The sequence below is a fragment of the Canis lupus genome, chromosome 1 (genome assembly GCF_048164855.1).
Source record: "Canis lupus baileyi chromosome 1, mCanLup2.hap1, whole genome shotgun sequence".
Lineage (NCBI taxonomy): Eukaryota > Metazoa > Chordata > Mammalia > Carnivora > Canidae > Canis > Canis lupus.
Window position 1 is genome coordinate 115,324,404 of NC_132838.1, and position 23,522 is coordinate 115,347,925.

A 23,522-nucleotide genomic window follows, 5' to 3' on the forward strand; every position below is an offset into this window, starting at 1 on the left:
AGCACCAGGAGAAAGTCTGGTATGTTCCAACTGCTTAATAAATGGGATTTGGCACTGCTGCCTTCTCCAGCCGATTCTGTGGCCAATCTGCCTGCTGTTCCCACATGCTCAGAGGCTGAGTCCCCCTTCCACCTTCTGAGGTCCAACCACACCCTGCTGGGAGCTCTAGAACAAATTCTTCTCCACTGGTCTGAGAACCAGCAGCACCCACACCACCCTAAGAGCTCCACAGAGGAATGCAGATCCCTGGGTCTTATCTCAGCCCACTGGAATCAGAATCCTCCTTGAGCTGGGGCCCAGGAATCTGCATTTTACAAGCTGCTGGAGAGGATTTCGACAGAAGAAAAAGTTTGAGAAAGTGGGACAGAATGGCATCCCTGTCCCCTGTCCCCATCCTCTGGTTTCACCCACCAGAAGCCACCATAGCTCCTAGTTTCTTGTATGTTCAAAAATATCCTATGCAGTCATTTCTACACAGATATCCTATGCAAATATTATTTAAAACAGCAATAAAAAGGTTCTCCGAGCCTGTGTGAGCATCCAAGGTCGCGATGATCATCTCATCAGGCTGTGGCACATCAGGCTCCCAGCTTCTTGGCCCAGCTCAGCCGTGGCCAGCAGTGCAGGGCTCACTCAAGAACCCCTGCCTTACGGCCTGGGAGTGTGCAGATGATCCACTCTACTATTCAGTGTCCCAAGAGTCTGGGGTCCACTCACACTGTGCAGAGCCTGGCTGGTGGCAGGGAGAATGCCTCTGCCCATCCCCGTGTGGTCTCCCCTCAGGGCTTATTTTGACGTTTGAGCCAAGGGGCCAGGGCTGCAGCAAGAGGCTGGAGACCCCAGAGCTGGGGTGATCAGCTCTGCAAATGAGGTCAGCGGGACATCCCTGCATTTGAAGAACCAACAAAAGCCATACAAGTCCCCACCTACACCTGCCCCTGCAAATGGGGGATCCTATTTCAGTGGCTGCCCTGCCCAGCGGGTAGGATGATGGGCAGGGAACAGGGCTCATCCGTCTGCTCACACCCACCCTGGCCTGGTCTCCCCAAAGTCTCCCCAAAGCTGGGGAAGGGAGCCTGCACACTTTTGCTTCAGTTGGGTCCCTACCTGCAGGCCCAGGAACGTCTTTGTGGCCTTCGGTGTACAGAGAATTGTCCGGCAGGCAGACTGGCTTATCCTGTGCACACGCGTGGGTGTGTACAGGGCAAGGGGGCGTCTGCTGGGGAGCTGCCTGTGGAGTTACTTCGGCTTGACTTGCCTCTGCAGAGCCTGGAGCGGGTGTGGCCTGGGCTGTGGCGCCGTAAGAGGGCTGAGGGAAGGAGATGCCTGGGGCCTGACTGGAGTCCCAGGGGGAGACTGGGGAGGTGGGTGAGGGGTGGCCAAGCCCGTGGCTGCAGGGTTTTGGTGTGCCCAGAACTGCCCCCTACCAAGCTCGAAGCAAACACAACTGGGCATGCCTGCAGCCCTCCTCGGCTTTCTGGGGCGGCACAGGACAGCGCAGTGGGGAGCCTGGGTGGGGGTGCAGCTGCCACTCAGTAGCTGCACATGTCTGCACAGGCGATGGGTCGACTCTGGGCCTCAGTTTTTCATTTGCCAAGTGAGGGTCACACCAGCCTGGTGAGGTCACCTCCTCTCAGCCTTCCCCTTAGCTCACTCAGCTCCAGACCCTCTTTGCGGTCTGGCAACAAGACGAGGGTCTTGTCCTCATGTTTGTGATGGCCACTCCCTCGCTGCAAGGCCCTTCTTCTGGCTCCTTCTCACCTTCGGGCCTTCCCTGATCACCTTGTCCAAAGTTGGGCTATGCTCTTGACTCGTGTCACATCCAGGATCTCACAGCTGGTGTCTCCAGGGTGCCCCCTAAGGCCAAGTGCTGTTCTATGTGCTTTACCAAGCTTTTCTCCAACCTCACAACCATCTTTGGGACAAGGATCTATTACTGTCCTCATCTAACAGATGAAGAAACTGAGGCACAGGGTATGAGGCCACTAGCCCAGGGCCAGTTACTATGAGGAAGGGCTAAGATTCAAACCCAGGTAATCTCACTGCAGAGCCTGCCTTCCCACGATGCTCCATTGCCTCCCTCTTTTGCAATGTGAAATCATCTTATTCCCTTGTTTTCTGTTTGCCTCCCCTGCTCTGTTCAGCAGCTCCACGAGGGCCAAGGCCTGGCTATCCTTTGTGCAGCTCTGTTTCCAGCACTTGGGATGTAGTGCTTCTCTCTGTCTCTGTCTCCGGTCACCTCTGGAGGTTGCTAGGGCGCCAACTCATTATTCTAAAAGCTGCATTCACCCTGCCCTCCCCATATTGTAAATTATACCTCAGAGTAACGGAATAGTTACTGAAACAACGTTCTTTTTAAAAGAACTTCAGCCAATAAACGAAGAAGGAATGATGGAATTGAGAACATTCCTTGCTACTCCGTGACCCGTGATGACATAACCGATTCAGGCAATAATGACACATGGCTGTTGGGCGGACCGTGTAGGATGACGGGTCAGGCACCATCATGTGACCCCCTCTGGCTGCCCTCAGGATCACTCATGGAGGGCAACCAGACACGAGGGGCCTCGTGACAGACATACACCTGGGAAGTGCCATTACCAGATTTAACCAGAATTGGATCAAGCTTCTGCGTCAAACTCTGGTGTACTGGAAATTCATGGGCTGGAGGAACAGGGTAAAGGACACCAGAGGGATGCAAGCAGCTAAATGCAGCAAGGGGGAAACTCCAAAGGACAAGTGACCTGGTTTCTTCCCAAAATAAATTCCAAGGGGAAAAAAAAAAGGCGGGGAGGTGAAACTTAAAGATTAAAAGAGCCTGAAGAGACCCATCAACCAAGTACAACAGAAGAAGCATGATTAACAAAACAATTCTTTTTAAAAAAGATCTCTCCGACACAAGAGAAAGGTAAACACAGATGGGTAGGTGATACTGACTTACTGGTAAAAAAATTTAAGTACAGTCATAATCTTCTAAATTTTCTTACTGAGTAGAGATACATTTTAAACAGTGAGACTGCTTCAAATCTGAGGGAGGGAGGTACGGAGCTTGAAAAAAAAAAAAAAAAAAAACCTGGCTGCATCTTGATGTTTTTAAAATGGGGCTCGGTATTCTTTTGATATATTTCAAGTTTTCCTGTAAAAAAACAAAACAAACTCTCCGTTGTCTTCCCACTGTATGTGGAATAAAACCCACGCCTGGCACTGTGTCCAGAAGCTCCCCTGGAGGTTGCCCCACCTCTCCCGGCTGTTCTGGGCACCCCGGTCTCTGTGCTGCATGGATGGATGTGCCACACACACTCACACTTCGGAGAGGCTGTCCAGACTCTGTCTGGAACCCCTGGCCCAGACAAGACCATGTGGCTGTCTCCGTACAGTAGCCTTCCCTGACCTGTAAGCAGCTCTCCCACCATGCTGCGGCCCTGTATCTATCCTTTTTCTTCTTAAACCTTATTACTGCCTGGTCCAGCATTCTATTTAGTTACTGCCTGTCCCTCCCTCTAGAACACAAACTCCAAGGGAGCAGGCACTCCATTTGATCACCGCTCTATCCCCAGCACTTCGAATGGAGCTCGCACCTAGTAGAGGTGCAATAAATAGATGCTGAAGAAAAGAACCAGTGCAGTGTGCCCTCGGGGCAAGTCACTTTCAAAGCTGTGTGCATCATCTAGAAAATGGGACTAACGAGGGTGTCCACCTCATGGGGCTGTTGCAGATGTTATATGGGACAGAGTGCATTTGAAGAGCTTCAGCCATAAGGGGCACGCAGCATGTGTTCGTGTATGTTGACTCTCACCCTCTCACCATTAGCACTGTTCCTGCTGAGAAAGGGCCTCGGGTGACAGCACTCTGGAAGCTGCTAACCCCCCCGGCTCCCACCTTACAGGGCAGAGGCCCTTACCTCCGGGGTGTGCCGTCGTCGAAAGGCGGGATGATGACCACCTTGACGGTGACAGAGGTGCGCAGGAGGTCGATCATCTGATCGTGGGTCAGCGTGACCACAGCCACCTTGCAGATCTCCACCAGTCGGCTGCCTTGCCGGAGGCCGGCCTGCCAGGCAAACCCGTAGTCCTCCACCTCGGCCACTGTCCCATCGTACTTCACGTGGAAGCCCAGCTGCCCAAGCCCGTTCCGCCGCAGGGTCATGTCCACCGTCTCCCAGCCATTGGTCATGACCTGTAGGCAACAGGCAGTATCTAGCCTCAGAAGAAGCTGTTTGGGGCCAGCTCTGGACGACCCCTGCACAGATTCCCTCCTTCGGGGCCTAAGACTCTGCTGACCCCCATCCCTCCCAGATGACATGAGGGTATAGAAGCATGAACACCCATCTAATCCCAGCCTGGGCTCCTGACTTCTGAAGAAGAAATGTGGATATGTAACCATGTGGCTTATTAGCTTGCAGAGACCATGAGAGTCATGAGCCATGTTCTCCAAATGCTCCTGGCCTCCCTCTTTCCCCAGCTGTCGGGGGAATTATACTTCCTGGCTTCCTGGGGGTGGGCTCTGGGACGTGTTTTGGTCAATGAGTTGTGAGTGGAAATCTAGGTCATGTCATCTAGGCTGGGGCATTTAATTGCTGGTGCCAGACCCTCCATAGGCCTTTTCCCTCTGCTACATCTCCTGGGGTCCCAGAGTGAAAACAATGTGGAACAGAGACTCTTGCTGAACGTAAGATGGACATGTAGTGTGGGCAACAGCTAAATTTTTGTTGTTTTAAGCCACTAATATTTTATCCTGACCCGATGACTCTAAGCAAAGTAGGCTAGAGAAGCAGCAGACCAGAGATCCTGGGATCCTTTCTGGTTGGGGGCTCGTGCCACACTTTTTACTTCACGACCTCATTCATAGCAGCGCAGCCCTCTCCCCGATCTCCTCCTCAAACTGACCTCCACCCTGGAGCTGCCTAGACCACACAAGGCCTTGCTTACATCTCACTCCCTGCTTCACCTGTGAATGAAGTGAGTGTCACCACAATCGAGTACTATTCTAGAAAGGATGACCTGCCGAAGAGAACCCCGGTCCCTCAGTGTGTCCTGAGAAATTCCCTCCTCTTCTTGGGAGAAAAAGATTCACTTAACAAGCCACAGCTACAGCTATTAAACAAGTGACATTGAGATCGGTCTGTGCTCTCGGAAAACTGCATTAAGGAAAAAGGATGTGTAATAGTAGTTCAAATTGCCGATGGGAAACCCATTTCCTGGCTAGAAATTATGCTGCCTGATGTACCTATCACAGCGGGGGCTTTCACACTTCCCTGATCACTATGCACAGTGAGGAATTTTTAAGTTTCAAACCACCTTATGCATTCACACGTCCATTTGCACACACGTGTTCCTTGCAATCCAAATCAATTACATTGCTAAGCGTAGGTTGCCAGAAATGAGAGCGTGGGTGGGAAAGCACTCACCTGAAGAGGTAACCACATCTGGTTTCGATGGCCAGAATCTGGACAGTGGGGGCAGGACCGGAGCACTGCTCCACAGAACAGTACTCATTCTTGCTCACCCAGAGGGACTGTGATACTTTGTATTCTTTCCTAACCTGTCCTCGAAAATTCCTGATGGAGACCCAACAATTGATTTCATAGCCCAGCTTATTCATAGGACAATGAAAAATTACTGTTACTTCTTTATGTATGATAATGACAAAAGAGTTGTTTTTTGAACAGTTTATGTGTTGTGGAGATAAATATTGAAACGTGTACAGATGAAATGATAGGATGTCCAGGATTTGTTTCAAAATAATCAGGGGGAAGGGAAAGGAGGGTAGGAAGAAACAAGGCTGGCCCCAGGCTGGCTGACAGCTGGGGGAATGGGTGACGGCTTAGGAGTTCCCTAGGTTGAGTCCTTCTACTCTTATGTCTGTCTGACATCTTCCATAATTAACAAGTTTAAACAATTGGTAGGAAAGGAAAGCCTCGTGGTTAGTGCATCGAAAGGGGAACCTGTGGCTGGTTCCATCCTAGCCCACTCCTTCTGCTTTGGGAGTCCGAATTCTTCCCCCTGAAGCGGTCACCCTCGTATCCAAAGAATCTGGCTGGGTGACAGAGAAATGTCCTGTGTGTCTGCACCCATGACCCATGAGGCCACACTGGCCCCAGGGGGCACGGGGAGGGCCCAACTCTCCCCGGGGGCTGCAGCGGGCCTGCTGGCTGCCTCCATTCTGTTCTGCCCTTCCTGCTTTCTGTAATAAAGCCTCCCGTGGGACAGCAGACTTGGACGGACATGCAGCCACCTGGTGGAGGCCCGATTTCTCGGCTTCTCTCACAGCTGGGTGTACACATAGGACTTGGTTGTGGCCAAAAATAGGAGAAGTGCTGGCACTTCTACTTTGTGTTCTTCCAAATAAAATTGCTTGCCCTCCTCACTCACACTTTCTCCCGTCCCACCGACAGTGGATATGGAGCTATACCAACCAATATGAAGGAAAAGGAGGTGCCACAAGACGGAAGGGACAGGAGTCCCTGAGTCACTCCTGCCACTGTGACCAGCCTGGGCATCAGCTACAAAAGAAATAAACCCCACTTCCTTTCAGCTACCGGATTTCTCAGCAGCCCAGCCTGTAACTACCCACTACAGCTGCTCTGGACATTCTGGATATGGAAGGGAGAGCCGGTTGGGGAGCTGTGTGGCTGCTCTGTCTCTTAAATGTCCTGCAACTTCTGTCCCCTGTGCTTTTCTAACAAACCAAAGGAAGCCCCACCTGAAGAACAGAAGCATTCCTGCTGTTTACAAGGTTCTAGAAAGGCCCCATGGCATAGGGAACACTGTAGGAGACCAAACGTGTTATCAGTTCAGAGGACCCTGTGCCCTGCCACAAGGCCCCACTGCCCCAGGCCCCCTTTTAAAGTCAATTTTCCTGGGGACTGATTGTTGTGTGCCAGGCACTGAGCCCTTCATATGCCTAAACTCGTCAGTATCTCACTTGTGAGGCAGGTACAATTAATCTGCTTATCTTACAGGTATAAGACCATTACAGACCTCATTAAAAAAAAAAAAAAAAGATTTTATTTATTTGAGAGCAAAAGAGAGGGAGAGAGAATGAGCAGGAGGGAGAGTGAGGAGGAGAGGGAGACACAGACTCCCCGCTGAGCAGGGAGCCCGATGCAGGACTCCATCCCAGGGCCCTGGGATCATGACCTGAGCCAAAGGCAGATGATGCTTAACCAACTGAGCCATTCAGGAGCCCCTAGACCTGATTTTTTTAACTCTTGTTTTTAGCCTTCATGCTGTATTCTCTGCTGCTCCCCTTGTTTCTTCCCCCTCGTTCTGCACCTAGATGACTCTGACTTCTTGCTTTCACCTCGTTTTAAAAGTCGCTTCCTCAGGGAGCTCCTGGGCCCAGATTTACAAGCTGGGGTACTTGGTGGGTTGTGTAAATGAGAAGTAAGCTGGTGGAACCATGGCCAAAAGGTATACTTGTGCCCCATCTAAAGGGAGCACCGATCGTCCTGATTCAGGGGACCACTGCCCTGTGCAAATATGCTCAGTATGTCCAGAGCCCCCAGGAGAGCCCCCAGAAAGTTACACTCACATGAAACCTTCTGAATGTCAATCTTTGGTAACTAACATGCTGGTTACATATCCTGGGGCTGCATCCGACTTGTGGGTTTGAGACTTCTTCCCTTGATAGGTTCCCCTGGCATCCTCAACACTCCCTCTTTAACCTCTCAGCACTTGTAACTCTGTTCGATTTCTGCCTCAGATGGGAGCCCCGGGAAGGTGGCCGAGGCCCATTATGGTCACTGCTGTGTCCCAGCACTGCCTGGCTCAGAGACAAGCACATAATAATAGTCGCTGACTTAACAAAGGATGTCTGGATCCCAGCTCTGCTGGGGAGGGCGGGGACTCCTTCCCCTGGAAGACTCTGTGAAGCAGACAGACTTGCTGTCATGAGTCGTTTACGACGGGCTTGTCCCTTCACAGAAGATGGCTTACATCATCACTTCCTGGCCACCTGGTTCCTCAGTGGGCTTTGGGGCGCTGAGATTGTGAGGCGGGCTGTACAACACTGCACTGACAGTAGGCTCGGGGGTGGGCGTGGGACGGAGTGGCACAGAGAGGACGTGGGTAAAACGTGTAACCTGGCACGGTGCCTGGCATGGTCACTGCCCAAGAAAAGCGAGCTGCTGTCAAGATTTTGGGAGGAAGAATTATGTTTAAGAACCCAGGCACTCAAACTCTCTCTGGGTCCCAGATTCCTCATCTGTGAAGGGATGAGGAATGGTATCTCCCTCACTGAGCTCTTGCAAGGAAAAAATGCAAAATCGTGCAGGGCGCTGGGCAGGCAGGGTCTGACAGCCCTCCGTAAATGTTCACTTGTGCTACAGGGCGGTATGCACCTGGGCGTTCAGTACCAGTTCACAGAGTGTGTGCTGCACGCCAGCCTCAGTGCTGAGGACAGAGCGGTGAGCAACAAATACATGAACACACTTCATATGGTGTAAGTGCTATGGAGAAAATTAAAGCAGGGTAAGTGGGTGGAATATGCTCAAGGCCACGTTGCGGGGGGTTGCAATTTTACATAATGAGGCCTCCCTGACAAGGTGACATATGACTAGAAGAGAGAAGGAAGTGAGCCACAGTGGCATCAGAAAAAGTGCTCCAGCAAGAGGGCACGGGTAGTGCAAAGGCCCTGAGGTTGGATGCCTGTCTAGCATACTCGGGAAGCAGCAGAGGTCTGTGTCCCCAGAGCAGAGGGAGCGACAGGGAGCCAGATCACACAGGGTCTCACAAGCTAATGCAGGGACTCTGGCTTTCACCTAGAGTGGGCAGAGGGTTCTGAGCAGAGCAGCAATGGGACCAGATCCCCCAGACTGCCTTACTGAGGACAGACCAGAGGGAAGTCAGGGTGGAGGCAACAGGGACCAGCGAGGAGGTGACTGCAGAGTCCAGGAGCAGCTGGGGAGCCTGTGGGAGGGGAGAAGAGGGAATCTGCCCACCGGAGGTGGCGCTGCCAGAGGGGATGTGGGTGTGAGAGGAGGAGCACAGCCAGGCTGAGGCCAAGGCTTCTGACCTCAACAAATGGAGCAGCGGACCTGCCCTTTATCAAGACAGGAAGATTCTGTGGGGCAGGAGGGGAAAAGCCAGGAGTTTGCTCTTGGGCATGTTGTTTGAGAGCCGTAGAAACACCCGCGAGAAGATGCCGAGTGAGCAGTCAGCTCCCAGTCTCGAGTTTGGGCACAAATGGGTTTCAGAGTCAGGAAAACCTGGATTCAGACCCCAGTCTGCCACCTGCTGTCTGCATGACCTTCTGTGAGTGTCTATACCTCTTGGAGCCTCAATCTCATCCTGTCAAGTGGGGGTAAGAACAGTCCTACGCTCCGTGGGGAGGATGACTGTGGGTTCTCACATGCATGCTGCTTATTAGCACAGTCAGGGTTCAATTAAACCCATTCAACTACCCAACTAATCAGTATTTATTGAACACCTACCATGCAGCAGCCCTGATCCTTGCAGAGGGCATAAGCAGGTGAACAAAATACACTGAGGCCCTGGTTCTCAGATCTCACAACCATGGCACTACCTAAGGCTGAGCATGAATTGTGGGGTCAGGGAAGCTGAGAGCAGGGCTTCATCAACTCGACCTGAAATCAATGAGAGCGTGCCAAGGCCCAGAAAGGAGAACGCGCTGGCATCTGGAGGTCACAGCCCATGGAGTCAGGCAGGCTTGTCTGGAAAGCGTAACTCATCCAATCCTTGAACCTTTCCCATGACATATTGTAATTTTTGCTCCCATTTTTCAGATGGGGAAATTGAGTCACATGGCAGTTAAGAACTTGGCTTTAGGTCACAGAGCTGGCCGGTGGCAATGCCAGGACTTGAAGCCAGGCCTTCTGACTCTAGAACCTGTGTCTGTGTTGTGCTTCCTTCCCTATTTCACATGCATGACTTGCCATTTTGTGAAACCCACTGGCGGCGCATCACCCACTACAGCATTCCTTCTCATGGAACTCACACGTGGTCTGAGTACTTCTCAGCACGTTTCAGGCCACCATCGATTAAACCATCACCCAACTTGAAACCAGTCTGCTACTTTTGGTTTGGCCAATAGTCTGAGCCTGGGCTGTCTACCAGGAGTTTATGGTAAGAACTTATCCAGACTGTGAATCTCTGTCTTTTAAAAGAGGAAGTTAAACCACTCACATTTATTGTGATTATTAATGTGGAATTATTCTTCCTATATAACTGTTTTCTTACTATGCTTTCTTATATTCCCCCTACTGTTTATGCCCTATCCTTTAAAGGCCTGGAAGTTCTTCATTCTATTTTAATCTCCCAGGAAGTACCCTTACATTTCAAACATAAGCATAAACTTGTATTTTCTAGCAACATCTAGAGTGAATAAATCTATTGTCTTCCAAAGGCGATGGCTCGGAGAGCTTTGGATCCCTGGCCCAAACTGTTCCCAGAAAGAACCCAGGGGCATGGCCCATGAGACCCCCTTGTGTGTAAGTGGCAATTCTGACTCTCTTGGGACCAATTAGTGTCCTGGCCTGACTGACAGCTGGGGGTAGGGGGTGTTCCTTAAGGCCTCCACCAAACCCCAAAAGTGCTGCATTGCTAAGCGCTCTCCCTTACCTTCAGTCTCTGGACGATTTCCCTTATGTCCTCCACAGAGCCCTCTGTGGCCTGCAGGAAGATGTGGTCCCCTCGTCCATAGAAGATTTTGAGCGTTGAGGAATCTGGGGTCCAGCCAATGACATCCCCACAGTAGCAGTTGAATACCACCTCCTTGGTACGCAGGTCCAGGAGCACCACAAACTCGTTGGAAATCCCCAGGATGCAGTCGATTTCTACCCCCTGGGCATAGTCCTGAGCCGCCACCCTCCAGGCGATGGCCCCTGCGCTGTGCTGCTCAGCGCCTGCCCTTGCTTTTGTCTTCTCCTTTTTCTTGGAGGTCAAGGAGATGAGGTTAAATTTGCCAGTGGAGTCAATGGGTGTGTTGGAGACACAGTTTTCAGCCAGGTCCTTGAGGTACTCCTGACGGGTCCTGGTGGCCATGGTGTGGAATTTGTCGGACTTGTGCGCAGCGTTCTCGGCATTAATCACCTTGGCCAGCAAGAAGTCTCTGAAGACGTCAGATTTGCGGAATGTGGTTCCACTGGGGATGGGGGGACCGAAAGGAGGAGCATCTTTGGATCGGGTCACAGCCATACTGAGGAGGGAGAAATAGATGGTAGAAAGAAGAGCACTTGAGATTCCCTTTAGAAAGAAAATACGTGATCAGAAACAGGACTTTGCTTTTTAAGAGAGGAAATCTACTTCTAACTAGTAAATTGCTGGCTAACTGGACTGGAAACGAGACAGTCTAAGGGCAGATACATGTATCTTTATTTCCTAGACAACAGATATTAGGATATCCGCTGATGTTTCAAGAATAATTCTCCTAGCATTGTTCCATTTCAGTTACCCTTGTTTTACACACATACAAACTATGTGGTAGATTACAGTTCCGCAAAAATTCACTCCTCCCTCTCCAACTTTGAGGGTGGGTATATCCCTACCCTACTGATCCTGGTCACGTGACCCGATTTAGCCAATAGCTTTTAAGCAAGGCATGGAATGCGGTGGGCTTGCCTCCTGTGCTCCTGCCATCTCCCTGAGATGAACATGCCACGGGGGTCCCAGAAGGATGAGGGACACCTGGAGCAGACCTAGAGCCAAGGCCAGCCAGACCTCAGGTGACCTGCAGATGTGTGGGCCAGAGAGAAATATTAGCGTCTGTGAGCCACTGAGTTTTGGGGTGGTTTGTTAAGCAGCATTAGTATGGGAACACCTGACTGATACGGTTATTTATGTGATTTACTTTTCTCACACATCTGTGTAACATTACTTAATATACTGTGTAAATCATCCCTACACAGATAATTTTGAAAATCCATTGTAACGAGAAGTTAGTAGAGACCCTTCTAACTCCCGCTTTGACCAAGGTGCTCTTATGACAGAAATGATTAGAAACCGAGTGAGAAGGTAAAAAGGAAATGATCTAAAACGTGTTCTGCCAAACTAGTGGACCCCCTCACCCCTATGCAAACCACACGGAGAGAGAAGCCTATGGGGAAGAACATCTCTGGAGAGAGCTGGCGGTGAGCTCCATCATGTCTGTGCCCACCACCGCCGGGACTGGGCACCGCCCAGGTGATCCTGTAGCCGGGAGGAACCTGGGGTCAGTGGGTCCCCTGCCTGGGAGATCAGGAGCGAGGGCTGGGAGGTCCTTTGCAGAGCCCAGAGAGCTGCGGTCAGCTGTGTTCATGGTCTCAGTGACATTTCCCTGCCTCCCCCTGCTTCCCGGTGCTTCAACCCCGGACAGGTCAGACACCAGCAGTTAGCAGCAGCCAAGGTGCAACATGGAGGGACAGAGGAGGTGAGCAGGCTCCCCGACCACTGAGGCTTCCAAGCAGAAGCAGCCCTGAGCTGGGAGGTGGGAGATCTGCTGAGAACTCAAATCTGGAGGATCGATGAGCATCTCAGAGGGGTCGTTCCAATGACCAAATCGAGTCGAGACTCAGCAGCTGTAGGGCAGCTGATTTCTGAAGTTGGAGAGAGGCTATGGCACCTCCCAGAGTCACCACCCAGAAGCAGGGGAACTTGACTCTCACCGGAAGATGTTTAAAGGGGTGCCTGAGAGCTGCTGGTCCCTGGATGCCTCACTGGTTCCTTAACCCCGGCATACCTGAGAGGAGCCTGTTCCTTCATTCTCAGTTAAAACCCAAGGGGGGCATCTGCTTCTTGAGCGTCCATCATGGACACAAGTGTAGCAATGAGTGACAATCAGACTGATGGCCTACAAACATCACTGCTGCCCCAGGAAGAAAGGAATGGAAGGGACCAGAGTGCAGGCAGGAGATCGTCAAAGGAGCTCCTGCACAACCCGGGGAGTCAGGCCAGATCCCTCACTTGCCATGTCCACTGTTCACTATCCAGCGACCCTTTTCCAGTTCTGGAATGCCATCCAGGCAGATGCCACCCGGAGCTTAGCTGATGCCCCAGCACCAGCACAGGTGTTCACTACTGATTAAAATAATGACTTAAAGTTGAATGGATCAAGAAAAAACACATTTCTACCAATGTACAGTAGGTTTTCTGTAGGTTTGACAGAAGAAGGCATTTCCCAGTGGTGTGGTTCTTTGAGGCCACACAAACCAGCCAAGTTTTCTGTGCAAAACTGAGTGGGTATGGCCTTGCCTGGGGGTGGGGGGTGGGGGGGATGGATGAGATGACTTTCTAATTCACAGTGCGTCCACACTGTACTTTACAGATGTGAACAGCTTTGCAACTTCTCCAGTCAGCACTTAGCTGCTTCACGTGACAGATTCTGGTTTTTCCCACGTCGTCCCGATTCATGATTTTAAGAATCATGAAATCACAAGCTGCTGAAGGTTTTTGGACAAGCAGAACAGCTGGTCCCTTACTTCCCAGCAGGCGGGACTGGGTTGTCATGGCCCACAGGCTGCAGGGACACTGGTGTGCCACTCAGAAATGGCACTCCTGAAACCGGGAAGGACAGCACCTCATTACACAACCAGGAGATGGTGTGACGTCAGGTCACCTGGTCACTGTAGCTCAGACAGTATGTCCAGAATAATCACGGTGATTCATTCAACAACTATTTTCCTCACTGCCCGTGATGTTTGGGCCAGGCATCCGTCTGGCCAGCAAAAATGTCTTCAGGGTCCACTATACAGCAAGGCCCAGGCCACGACAGACGCACAAAGGGGAACATGGGGTTGCTTTCAAGGAAGGCCCGGGCCATGCCAAGAAGTCGTTTTACAGCATGACAAGTGCTCTGATGAAGGTATGTTTGGGGACATAGGGGTGGGGGTGGGGGGTGGGGGGCAGGATGGGGTGCGGTCTGTCCAGGAAGCAGTTGCCTGTGGGGAAGGAGAGGGAGTGGAGGGGGGCTGCTTTGGTTGTATCTTTAACATTTTCTTTCTTTAAAAATAAAGAAGAGAGCTGAAGCAAATGTGGCAAAATGTTAACATCTGTTAAATCGGGTGGTAGGCACATGGGTGTCTGTTATATTATTTTCTGTGCTTTTCAGAATGTTTAGAATATTGCATAATAAAAATACTTTAAATTGTGAAAAACAAGAAGGGTTTAGGGGTGCCCGGGTGGTGCAGTCTATTGAATGGCCAACTCTTGATTTTTGGCTCAGGTCATGATCTCAGGGTCTTGAGACTGAGTCCTGCATTGGGCTCTGAGCTCAGTAGGGAGTCCGCCTGAGATGCTCTCATCTTCCCCGGGGCAGCTACACACATACCCTTTGATCCAGCAACCCCAGTTTTAGGAATTTCCCCAGCTATATACTTGGACGCATGTGTGATGAGACCATAAACAAGATTATTCACTGCAGGAGGGCGTGGAACAGTGGGTGACTAGGAACAACCCAAACGCCCACTGCTAGGGAAAGATTCCCATGCATCCATACACTGGAATGTTATGTGGTCATAAGAAACGAAAAAGCACTTTTTGTACTGCTTTGGAGAGATCTTAAGGACTGGTGAGCGAAAAAACACAGGATGTAGAACAGCGTGTGTGACATGCTCCATTTGTATTAAAAATGGGAAAAAGAATACTTACAAGTAGCTGCCTGTGTATGTATAAAATATCAGGACATCCGCACAAGAAACTGCTAATAGGGCAACTGGGTGTGGGTGGGTGGGAGACTGTGACTTTTCTTTTACTTTTTTAATTTACTTTTTGTATCTTTTGAATTTTAAACCTTTTTCAAAAAATGGAAAATAGTGCTCCTGAGCCCATTCCCCAGGGTCTCTGGTGCTGCTCTAGGGACAAGGGCTGCCCTTGGTCTGGGCCTAGGTCAGCAATCGGCTCTACCCTCACCCCCTCACCCCCCGCCCCAGAGAGCTTTCCATTTGGTCTTTGGCTGCTGGCCACTCTCCAGGGTGAGAGTCGGCACTCAGGGAAGATGCTGAATGGGTCTAAGGCCTATGCTTACCTATTATCTGTGAACTGTAACCTTAACTCTATCTCCAGGGTGGCGCGTGTGCACATGCACGTGTGTGTGTGCATGTGTTTGCCCTGCCCCATCCTTCTATCTTCTGATTCTCCTCAGGGCCATTACTCCTGGGCCTCAGCCCCTGTGCCTGACACCCAGACAGGGCAGTGGTTTTGCTCTATCATGGGCAACTCACCCCCCCAACCAGGTCAATGAGCCTCAATTCTGGAGCTTCTCTTCCTGGGAGAGCAAAGCTCTGTTTGCTAGATTTGTAGCTGGGAGGATGTTAAGCTTAGAGCTGCCAGCAAATGAAGCCACCGACAGGAAAGTGGAGCAGATCCAGCTATGCCTGAACCTGTCACCTGGGAGAGCCGAAAGATACAAATGCCCTTCCGTCTTAAGCCAGATTGAGGAGGGATTTTTGTCACTTGCAACCCACAGATTCCAGGCAAATGCAAATCCTTGATGGTCTCCTTATCCAAGCTGGGGTGACATGCCCTTTTCTGACTGAGGACCGCTCTCTCAGAAGGTGTGGGAACAAGAGGACAGAGCTCCCTGGAGGCGCACACAAGCCACAGGGGAGGCAGCCCACCAGGCCGGCTGCTCTGCTGGCTGGCGCCCTGCATGCTGCCTGGAGGCTGGAAATCAGCTGCCATGGCTTCCTGTGAGGGCAGGGGTGGGGGCCATCCCCGGGCTGCTCCCTGGAGCACATCTCCCTGGAGATGCATACCTGTAGCAGACATTATCAGTGCAGGGGTTGTGGGCTCGGACGATGATGAAGACGTGCTGAAAGTGTGAACGGATGTTCTTGGGGGTAAAAGGCAGCGCCCCTGGCTCCTGGAAGATGATCGTCACAATGTCGTTTCCTATGTGCCTCTTCCTTAGTAGCTGGTAAACAGAAACGGGGGAGAGGAGGGCAGCACAGGTTGGCTTGAGGGCCTTGCCTGGACCCTCACTGCAGCCTCCCCACCCCTCCCCCTCTCCCCGTCTGGTCCCCACAGGCAGCCAGGGGGAGCTGTGGACCTGGGCTGGATCATCTCTCCCGGCTCAGAGGACCTGGCCTGCTGGGCTGTCTCTCCCTGCTCAGAGCCTGGTGATGGCTCCACCTCACTCAGGGTAAGAAAGAGTCCCCACATGGCCCAGGGGGTCCCACGCCATCTGCACTCCCCCCCATATCTCCTCCCACGCTCCCCCTCGCTCACTCTGTTCCCGCCATGCTGGCCTCCTGCTGCTGCTCAAACATGCCAGAAACACTTCCTCCCGCAGGGACCCACATGGCTCCCTCTTTCAGGTCTTTCTTTGCTGAAACACCTCCCTCCCACGGAGGCCTCAGCTGACTGCCGGATCCCCACAACATCCCCTATACTCTCCTGCTCACGCAATGGTTATCGACACTCAGCACGTGGTGGCTTTTCCCTCTTTCTCTCGTTTCTGGTCTATTCCGTCCCACTAACACGGCAGCTCCATGAAGACGGGGGTTTTGTCTGTTTTGTTTGCTGCCTATGGCTGTGTCCTTAGTGCCAAGGAAAGTGCTTGGCACATGGTAGGTGCTCAGCAAACATCTATTGAAGGTGGGCCCAGGACTGGCAGACTTCGACTTGCTTATGGCCTTGCTCACGGCCCACTGCAGCAGATCAGCAGACTGGACAGTGATCGCGCTGGCAGGGCCGATCCCAGGCCGCCACCCCCACCCTGCACACCTGGGTTGCAAAGGTTGTGGCAGCTGTGGCTTTGGATTGGCCCACAGGAGCCCGGTTCTCTCCCCTCTGCCTGTCACAGTCTCTGACTAAGATACTGTTATCTCTGCAGGTGATGATGTACTAATGGTGTTTCACTGATTTGCTGACATTACTGCATTCACACAAGGTGAGCCTCTGTGACTGTCACTGGCAAGGATCCATGCTGGGAATGTCAAGTCCGCAGATGGGAATCCCACGTAGCTCGACACCAAGCGGCCCAGAACATGGAATCCAGACACACTTACACTTAGCACGACTCACACTACTGAACTACTTTGTGTGTGTGTTAAACTCATTAAATTGCTAAAGTACCCATTTATTGTGGCCAGCCTGGGTTAGGCATCTTACCACTAGGTCTTTTTTTTTTTTTTTTTAAAGATTTTATTTATTTATTTATTTATTTGAGAGAGAGAGAGAGAGAGAGAGAGAGAGAGAGGCAGAGACACAGGCAGAGAGAGAAGCAGGCTCCATGCAGGGTGCCCGACCATGGGACTCCATCCCGGGTCTCCAGGATCACAACTTGATCCTGGGTCTCCAAGATCAGGCCCTGGGCTGAAGGCGGCGATAAACCGCTGAGCCACCCGGGCTGCCCACCACCAGGTCTTCAAGTGGCAAGCTCATCTCATCACAACAACCCAGCGAGGCATGAACTCATACTACCCCTTTACTGATGAGAATACTCAGGGTCGCAGTGGTCACACAGTCATCGGGAGAAAGAGCCAGGATTTGAACTCATTCCTGCTTGACTCTCCAACCCTGGTTTTCCCCACGTACCACACACCCAGCACTAGGGACTGCTTCCTGTGCCCGTCCTGGGAGTTGGGCCCTGCCTTGTGCTCTGGTTGCCTGCGTGAGTGCAGGGACCTTTCCCAAGACACGGGGTGCCATCATTCTGCCCATTTTACAGATGAGGGATCCTGAGGTTCAGAGAGGTAGGTTCAAGCAGCTAGCATGTGGTAAAGAAAGAACTCAAGCTCAGGACTAACCCTGAGACCAATGTTCTTACAGAACACTATCAGATTAAGGTTAACCTCACAAGATCACTCAGATCTGACCATTTTTGATCTATAAAATCTACACTATCATCTGTACCAATGGAAGAAATATGCATTTCCTAAACCGTAAGTCTGTGGGATTTCTGTTCTTCAGAAACTAGGAAAAGTTGTTTTCAAGGCAGAGTCTGCATGGCATGTTCAGGAGAGGAGCCTCATGAAGCAGGTATTAGGTATTCCTGCTCAACTAGTACCTTCTCCTTCTTCTGGCAGCCATGTCCATCCTCTTTGGGAAAGCACCTCCCTCATCCCTATTGATGTTTCAAGTTGAGCTGACCCCACTCACCCACCCTAGATGTGGGCACTTGCTTCAGGCTTGGCCACTCTGCCCATTCCATCCCTGCCCTGGGCCCAGGGACTGGCAAGTGAATGGTCCAACAAGATTTAGCCCCAAAACGTTTCTGGGATACTAGGGAGGCACAGCTCTCTCTCCCCTGGAGTGGCTCTGCTGCTGGGATATGAGCAGAGGGCTGGTAGGGGGCATCTTTGCCACTACTTGGGAAGATCTGTGAATAAGGCCACTATGAAGAAAAAGCAGGGGTAAGAAATGAAAAGGGTTCCTAACATTGTTTGAGCCTCTGGATCCAGCCATACCTAAAGCCAACCCTGTCCTGGCATTTGAGAGTTACACAACCCAGTAAAACTCATTTTTTGCTTATGCCAGTTTGCTTTGTGTTTCTGTTACTTCTGATCGAAGTAAGCTGATCATTCTTCTTTTTCATAGGATTCCTGATGACTCAAGACACTGTTGAGTTGGGGTAGCTAGAGGCAAGTGGGATGGCCAAGGAACGGCTAGAAAAAAAAAAATGGTATCAAACGACACTTGACCTAGCCTCCATCCCCCAGGTGACGTGACCGTAGTGCAGAGGGTCTCCAAGGCCACAGCACCCCAACTGCCATCTGCTGCACGGGATGGCAGCAGGAGAGCCAATGCCCTCTAGACAGCCAGCTAACAGCCACAAGGAAGGGGAATTATTTGGGGTTCAGCTGTGCCTCAACTGGAAATCATGTGGGGCCCCACTCACCTGCTGCCTGTTGTTGGGGGTGTACGGGAGCAGGGTGGAGACATGGAACATGATCTCGTAGTCCTGGTATGTCGTGTAGAGGGAGTGGGTGCCCGTGGAGTCAGCTGCAACAGAAACACCAGTTAGCACCACGTTTCCCAAACCTCTGGGTTTGTGCCACATCCCACATGCCATCTGTGTTAAGTTTTTAGCTTGATGTTTGCACTTAACTTCACTCTTTAAAATTAAATAAATTTAGGTAAAAGGGAAACCTTATGTTATACACCCAACACACTGGTAAAAATTTAAAAGTCTGACCGTACCGAGGGTTGGGAGGATGAAAACGGCCGAGTCCTTTTATGTGGCTGGTTAGGTGTGTAAATTGGTACAACCACTTTGGAAAACTTCTTAGTAGTATCTAGTGAGCCTGAAGAGCGGCTTAACTAATGACCCAGCACTTTGGCTCCCAGCATCACAACCTAGAGAAATCGCATACGTGTGCTCTGGGATATGGGTAAAAAGTGCCTTCAAATGTCAGTCAAAAAGATGAATAAACAAGCTGGTATGCTCATACTGTGGAAAAGTACAAAACCACAAAATGAGCCGTAGTCAGCACGCGGGTGAATCCCACATATATAACGTTGAATGAAAGATGCCAGACACAAAAGGAGCACATACTGTACAATTCCATTCACAGTATGTTCAAAAACAAGCAAAACAAACTCTATTTAGAGATGCATATGTAGGTAGCAAAACTATGAATGATAATCCCGAGAGTCAGGATCCTGGTTACCTCTACTGGGAGGGGGTTATGACCAGGGAGCCCATCTGATTATCAGCTCTGTGTTTCCAAGACGGGAAACTGAGCAGGGAGGGAATGACTTACCCAAGGCCACAGTGGAGTCTGGATTGGGACTCAGGCTGTCTGACTCCACAGTGTTTTATTAACAGGACTCGGTGCTGCTCTTACAAGTTTCACAGTCTTCTTAGAATACAGATCCAATCCCTAAACTTGAGCCTGAAAGGCCCTGCAGGGTGGGTCCTGCCTTCCTTCCTCACTTCATGCTCTACATTAATTCCCTGGATGACAGCCCTCAGACCTCAGGGCTTTTGTGCGTGCTGTTCCTTTCTCCTAGAATGCTTTGCCTGTGCCCTTGTTGCCTTCTATTCCACCTCAGCCCTCTCAGGCCACATGCCACGTTCTCAAGGAGCCCTTCCGTACTCAGACATAAGATCAGGTTGCCCAGTCATGCTCCTATCATTTTGGATTGTTCCTTCCTGCCCAGGGAGGAAGGCTGGGAGGTTTGTGTCAAGGCAGGAGTGAACCCATAAGCCATGCTGCAAGGAACTCTGGGACGTCACATTCAGCTCAGGAGGCCCATTCGTTGGCCCTTTGGGGCATTCAGGTCCACCAAGCTTTATGCTGGGGAGACAGAGGAAGAACAGACTGAAGAATCCCCATTCCTGTGGCCTCACATTGGAGGGGGGAGAAGCTGTGACAGGTGAGAGCACTTAAGACACAGCTGGCTGGTGCCAGAGGCAGGCCTGGAGCCAGGTGACCTCCAGATGGCCTCGAGCCCGGGGCATCCCAGTCTGGTAGCTGGGACACTGGCCAGGAGCACTGTGCTCTCAGGGTTCTCTGAGGAAAATCCACTTGCCACAGAAGCCACGTGGCAGCAGCTGATGTTCCCTAGACCGCTAATTCTCTGTAGTGCTGTGCGGGCATCTGATCCTCACAGCAACTCTGGGAAGGGGACACAATTACAGCTGTCACTTTGTGCAGGATGCTGAGCCCCGAGGAGCCAGAGCCAGCCTCTGTCTGAGAAGGGGGATAGTTAGTCTCCTGTTCTTTTTCCTGTGTGTGCTGCTCCTTCAGCGGTGAAGGAATCAGCAACACAACCACGATACTAACGCTCACGCCTGCTGTGGCTTCCCCCGAGCCAGATGTGGAGTGGGTGCGGGCAGCCCTAGGAGGCTGCACAGGTCCACGGTCCAGCACAGAGTGAGCGCTCAGTACGTCAGGTTCAACACTGGGCTCCTGAAATAAGCCAACTATCAGCTTCACCTGACAGATGAGGAAGCTGAGGCAAAGGGAGGCAAGGCCAGTGGCCCAGGATCCCTACACCAGCAACGGCACAATGATTGTATTCATCCTATGGCCTCCCTCAACAGACGACAGCCACTTCATGCTCCTGTGGCACCTGTGGACACTTCAGTCATCTCTCTAAACTTGTCTCTTAACCCGGGCTCCCTCTTCCAGATGAGGAAACAGGCTTAGCGAGGCCAGGGGAAGAGCCAGTGATCAGGCCAGGGCCCCACCACTGGGTGTTCCAACTCCACCTGAGCAACTAATCCAACAACGGTCCTCCTCCAGGGACAGTGGGCAGTCAGCCTTCTCCCCAGGGCGCTGTGATGGGAGGTCACAACATCGCTCTTCCATCTCCCCCAAACTGCCACGGAACACTTTAATCCACACGCTACGTATATATGTGCGTGTGTATGTGGAAATGCTAGGACGATCACGTTGTACCTCGCATCTGTCTTAAGAAGCAGACCACCACCAATACTCCATGACGATGCATCGTTTTCCAGTTAGACCCAGCCTCTCCCCAGGGGCAACCTACCGGGGATGGCCTGCTCTGTCACTGCTTTGCTTCCCTTTAGAGGTGTTTTTTTTTTTTTTTAAGATTTTATTTATTTATTCATCAGAGAGAGAGAGAGAGAGAGAGGGGAAGAGGGAGAGACACAGGGAGAGGGAGGAGGCGGCTCTACAGGGAGCCCGATGTGGGACTCGATCTCGGGTCTCCAAGATCAGGCCCTGGGCTGAAGGCGGCGCTAAACCGCTGAGCCACCTGGGCTGCCCCCCTTTAGAGTTTTACTGTGGGAGAGCAACCCCCCCCCGCCCCCGCCAGACAACACACCAGTGAGTGTGCTGTAAAAATAACTGTTGTGTAAAAGGCATCATTCAACACCCGTTCTTGTGAGGCCCGCTCTCTACACTCAACATCAAGCATGTGGCCCTGGTCCAGGCTGATGCTTGTGGCTCCAGCTGTCATTGTCATTGCCACGCAGCACCCTGCTGCACAAAATACCATGACCCTGCCCATGCACGCGGGGCACCGTGCAGGCACCAGTGGGTATGAGTATTCAGGACACCTCTTAGTGCACACGTGCATGAGCTCTCAGAGCACGTGTCTCAGAGTGTGACTGCTGACTCACACAGTAGGTGCACCTTCAGACTTTACTAGAATATGCCATAGTGTCTTCCCAAGCGGTCGCACTATCAGCATCCCTGCCCTCGGCCTGCTACCACCAGGCCACCTAACCGGCACCCCACGAGGAGGGCCCCGTGGCCACTTACTCTTGACATCCAGCTGGGCAGCGTACTTGGTGAAGCCCTTCAGGCAGACCTTCTCCCCAATCAGGGACAGGAACTCCTCAAAGGCAGGGCCGGCTTCCTCGTTGTTGTACATCTCCTCCTCTGAGCTCTGGCCGGCCTTGCAGTAGAGGATGCCCACTTTGTGCTTCCGGCATAGCTGCAGGGGCAAGAGGGTGCTGTGAAGCGAGCTGCAGGGGTGGCGGAGGGAGTGGGACAGGGGGGCTCTCAGGAGCGGCGCCTGGGAGCTGCCACTGAGGCCACACAGGATTGCAACTCTGCAGCCAGGGAGGAAGGAAAGGGGTGCGGGGGGGGGGGGGGAGCACAGCCCGGTTGTCCCCCTCCCTCCTTCCCGTTCCACAGAGGCGCAACGAGGGGTCCCTGCAGCCGGCTCTGTGCTCTCCACAGAGGGCCAGGCCACTCTCTCGAGAATGAGACAATGTGGTCTTGGCAGGCTGCCCACAGTAGGTGGACCGGAACTGGCTAAGATTCTGCAAAAACAAATTCTCACGGGCTCGGGGCTCAGTACAGTTGGCACTGTTTTTAGGGGGTGGGCCCCCAATTCCCATGTTTGTTGCTCATTCTCCTGGTCACTGGTGACCGGACCCTAGACAGACACCTGACCCAAGTGTGGGCCTGAGAGTTAGCTAGCTGGGGTCTGCGCGGGGCTGTCGTTCTCACAGAAACTCTGGGAACTGTGGGAGGACAGAGAAGCAGAGGGAACCAATGTGCAGAGAGGGAGAGGCAGGCAAAACCCAGTGGCTATCTCATCCCTAGACCATTTTTCTCCTGAGACCCAGTCACATTCCTGCTCTTGGCACCCTTGCAATTTGGTAATAGATCCCTCCTTTCACTTAAACCAGCTTAGGTGGGTTTCTACTCTGAAAAAGAAAAAAAGACCAAGACAGAAGGAGGTCGCAGGATGGGGTTGCAGGCTAGCGTCCCGGTGCCATTCCCCCACCCGCCCCGGATGCTGGCCCCCTGCTCACCCCTTGCTCGTCGAGCTTCAGCAGCTGCTCGGTCACCTTGGGAGTGTTGAGAGCCAGCCGCAGGCAGTGGATGTTGAGCTCGGGGATGACGTACTCCAGGGCATCCTTCAGGGGCAGGCCCCGGCCTGTCCCGTGCTTCGTGGCAGTGGGTGTGGCATCCTCCAGGATGGAGCCCCGCAGGGTGATGAGCTGTTGGAGGAGAGAAGGGAAGGTGAAAAGGCTCTCAGGACCCAGGACGGGATCAGAGCCCATGCCGGTGTCCAATGCTCCGAGCAACCTGTGCGATGGTCAGCAGCTCGGGCCCCAAGGCCAGCCCTGGGTTTGGACCAGGACTTGTACTTGCTGCCTCCCCCTTGTGTGATCTTGAGCAAGTGCCTCCAAACTTCTGGGCCTCAGTTTCTCTT

At 52.1% G+C, this 23,522-nt stretch overlaps 1 protein-coding gene and 2 long non-coding RNA genes across 11 annotated transcripts in view; 2 read left to right on the forward strand and 1 right to left on the reverse strand.

The window, feature by feature from the left end:
• The window catches only part of SIPA1L3 (signal induced proliferation associated 1 like 3), a 235,052-nt gene that overhangs the window by 60,997 nt on the left and 150,533 nt on the right, over nucleotides 1-23,522 (reverse strand). For all 7 annotated transcript variants that reach the window (XM_072779651.1, XM_072779621.1, XM_072779648.1 and 4 more), the window contains 6 exons: nucleotides 23,119-23,307; nucleotides 22,115-22,289; nucleotides 18,775-18,878; nucleotides 15,689-15,846; nucleotides 10,581-11,157; nucleotides 3,902-4,176 (listed from right to left, as the gene is read on the reverse strand). In XM_072779651.1, the coding sequence (XP_072635752.1) occupies nucleotides 3,902-4,176; nucleotides 10,581-11,157; nucleotides 15,689-15,846; nucleotides 18,775-18,878; nucleotides 22,115-22,289; nucleotides 23,119-23,307 (1,478 nt within the window). The remainder of the gene's footprint in view (nucleotides 1-3,901; nucleotides 4,177-10,580; nucleotides 11,158-15,688; nucleotides 15,847-18,774; nucleotides 18,879-22,114; nucleotides 22,290-23,118; nucleotides 23,308-23,522) is intronic.
• LOC140606376 (uncharacterized) lies at nucleotides 2,425-5,114 on the forward strand. The gene is made up of 2 exons (XR_012008709.1): nucleotides 2,425-2,908; nucleotides 3,811-5,114. It is a non-coding gene; the product is annotated as an uncharacterized lncRNA (long non-coding RNA).
• Nucleotides 7,849-17,012, forward strand: LOC140606373 (uncharacterized). Of its 3 annotated transcripts, none has more exons than XR_012008706.1 (5): nucleotides 7,849-9,303; nucleotides 9,936-10,085; nucleotides 10,366-13,797; nucleotides 15,960-16,074; nucleotides 16,768-17,012. It is a non-coding gene; the product is annotated as an uncharacterized lncRNA (long non-coding RNA). The 3 variants fall into 3 exon arrangements; XR_012008707.1 differs by lacking the exon at nucleotides 9,936-10,085 and having other exon boundaries at nucleotides 7,854-8,471; nucleotides 9,197-9,303; nucleotides 13,261-13,797; XR_012008705.1 differs by lacking the exon at nucleotides 9,936-10,085 and having other exon boundaries at nucleotides 7,855-9,303; nucleotides 13,261-13,797.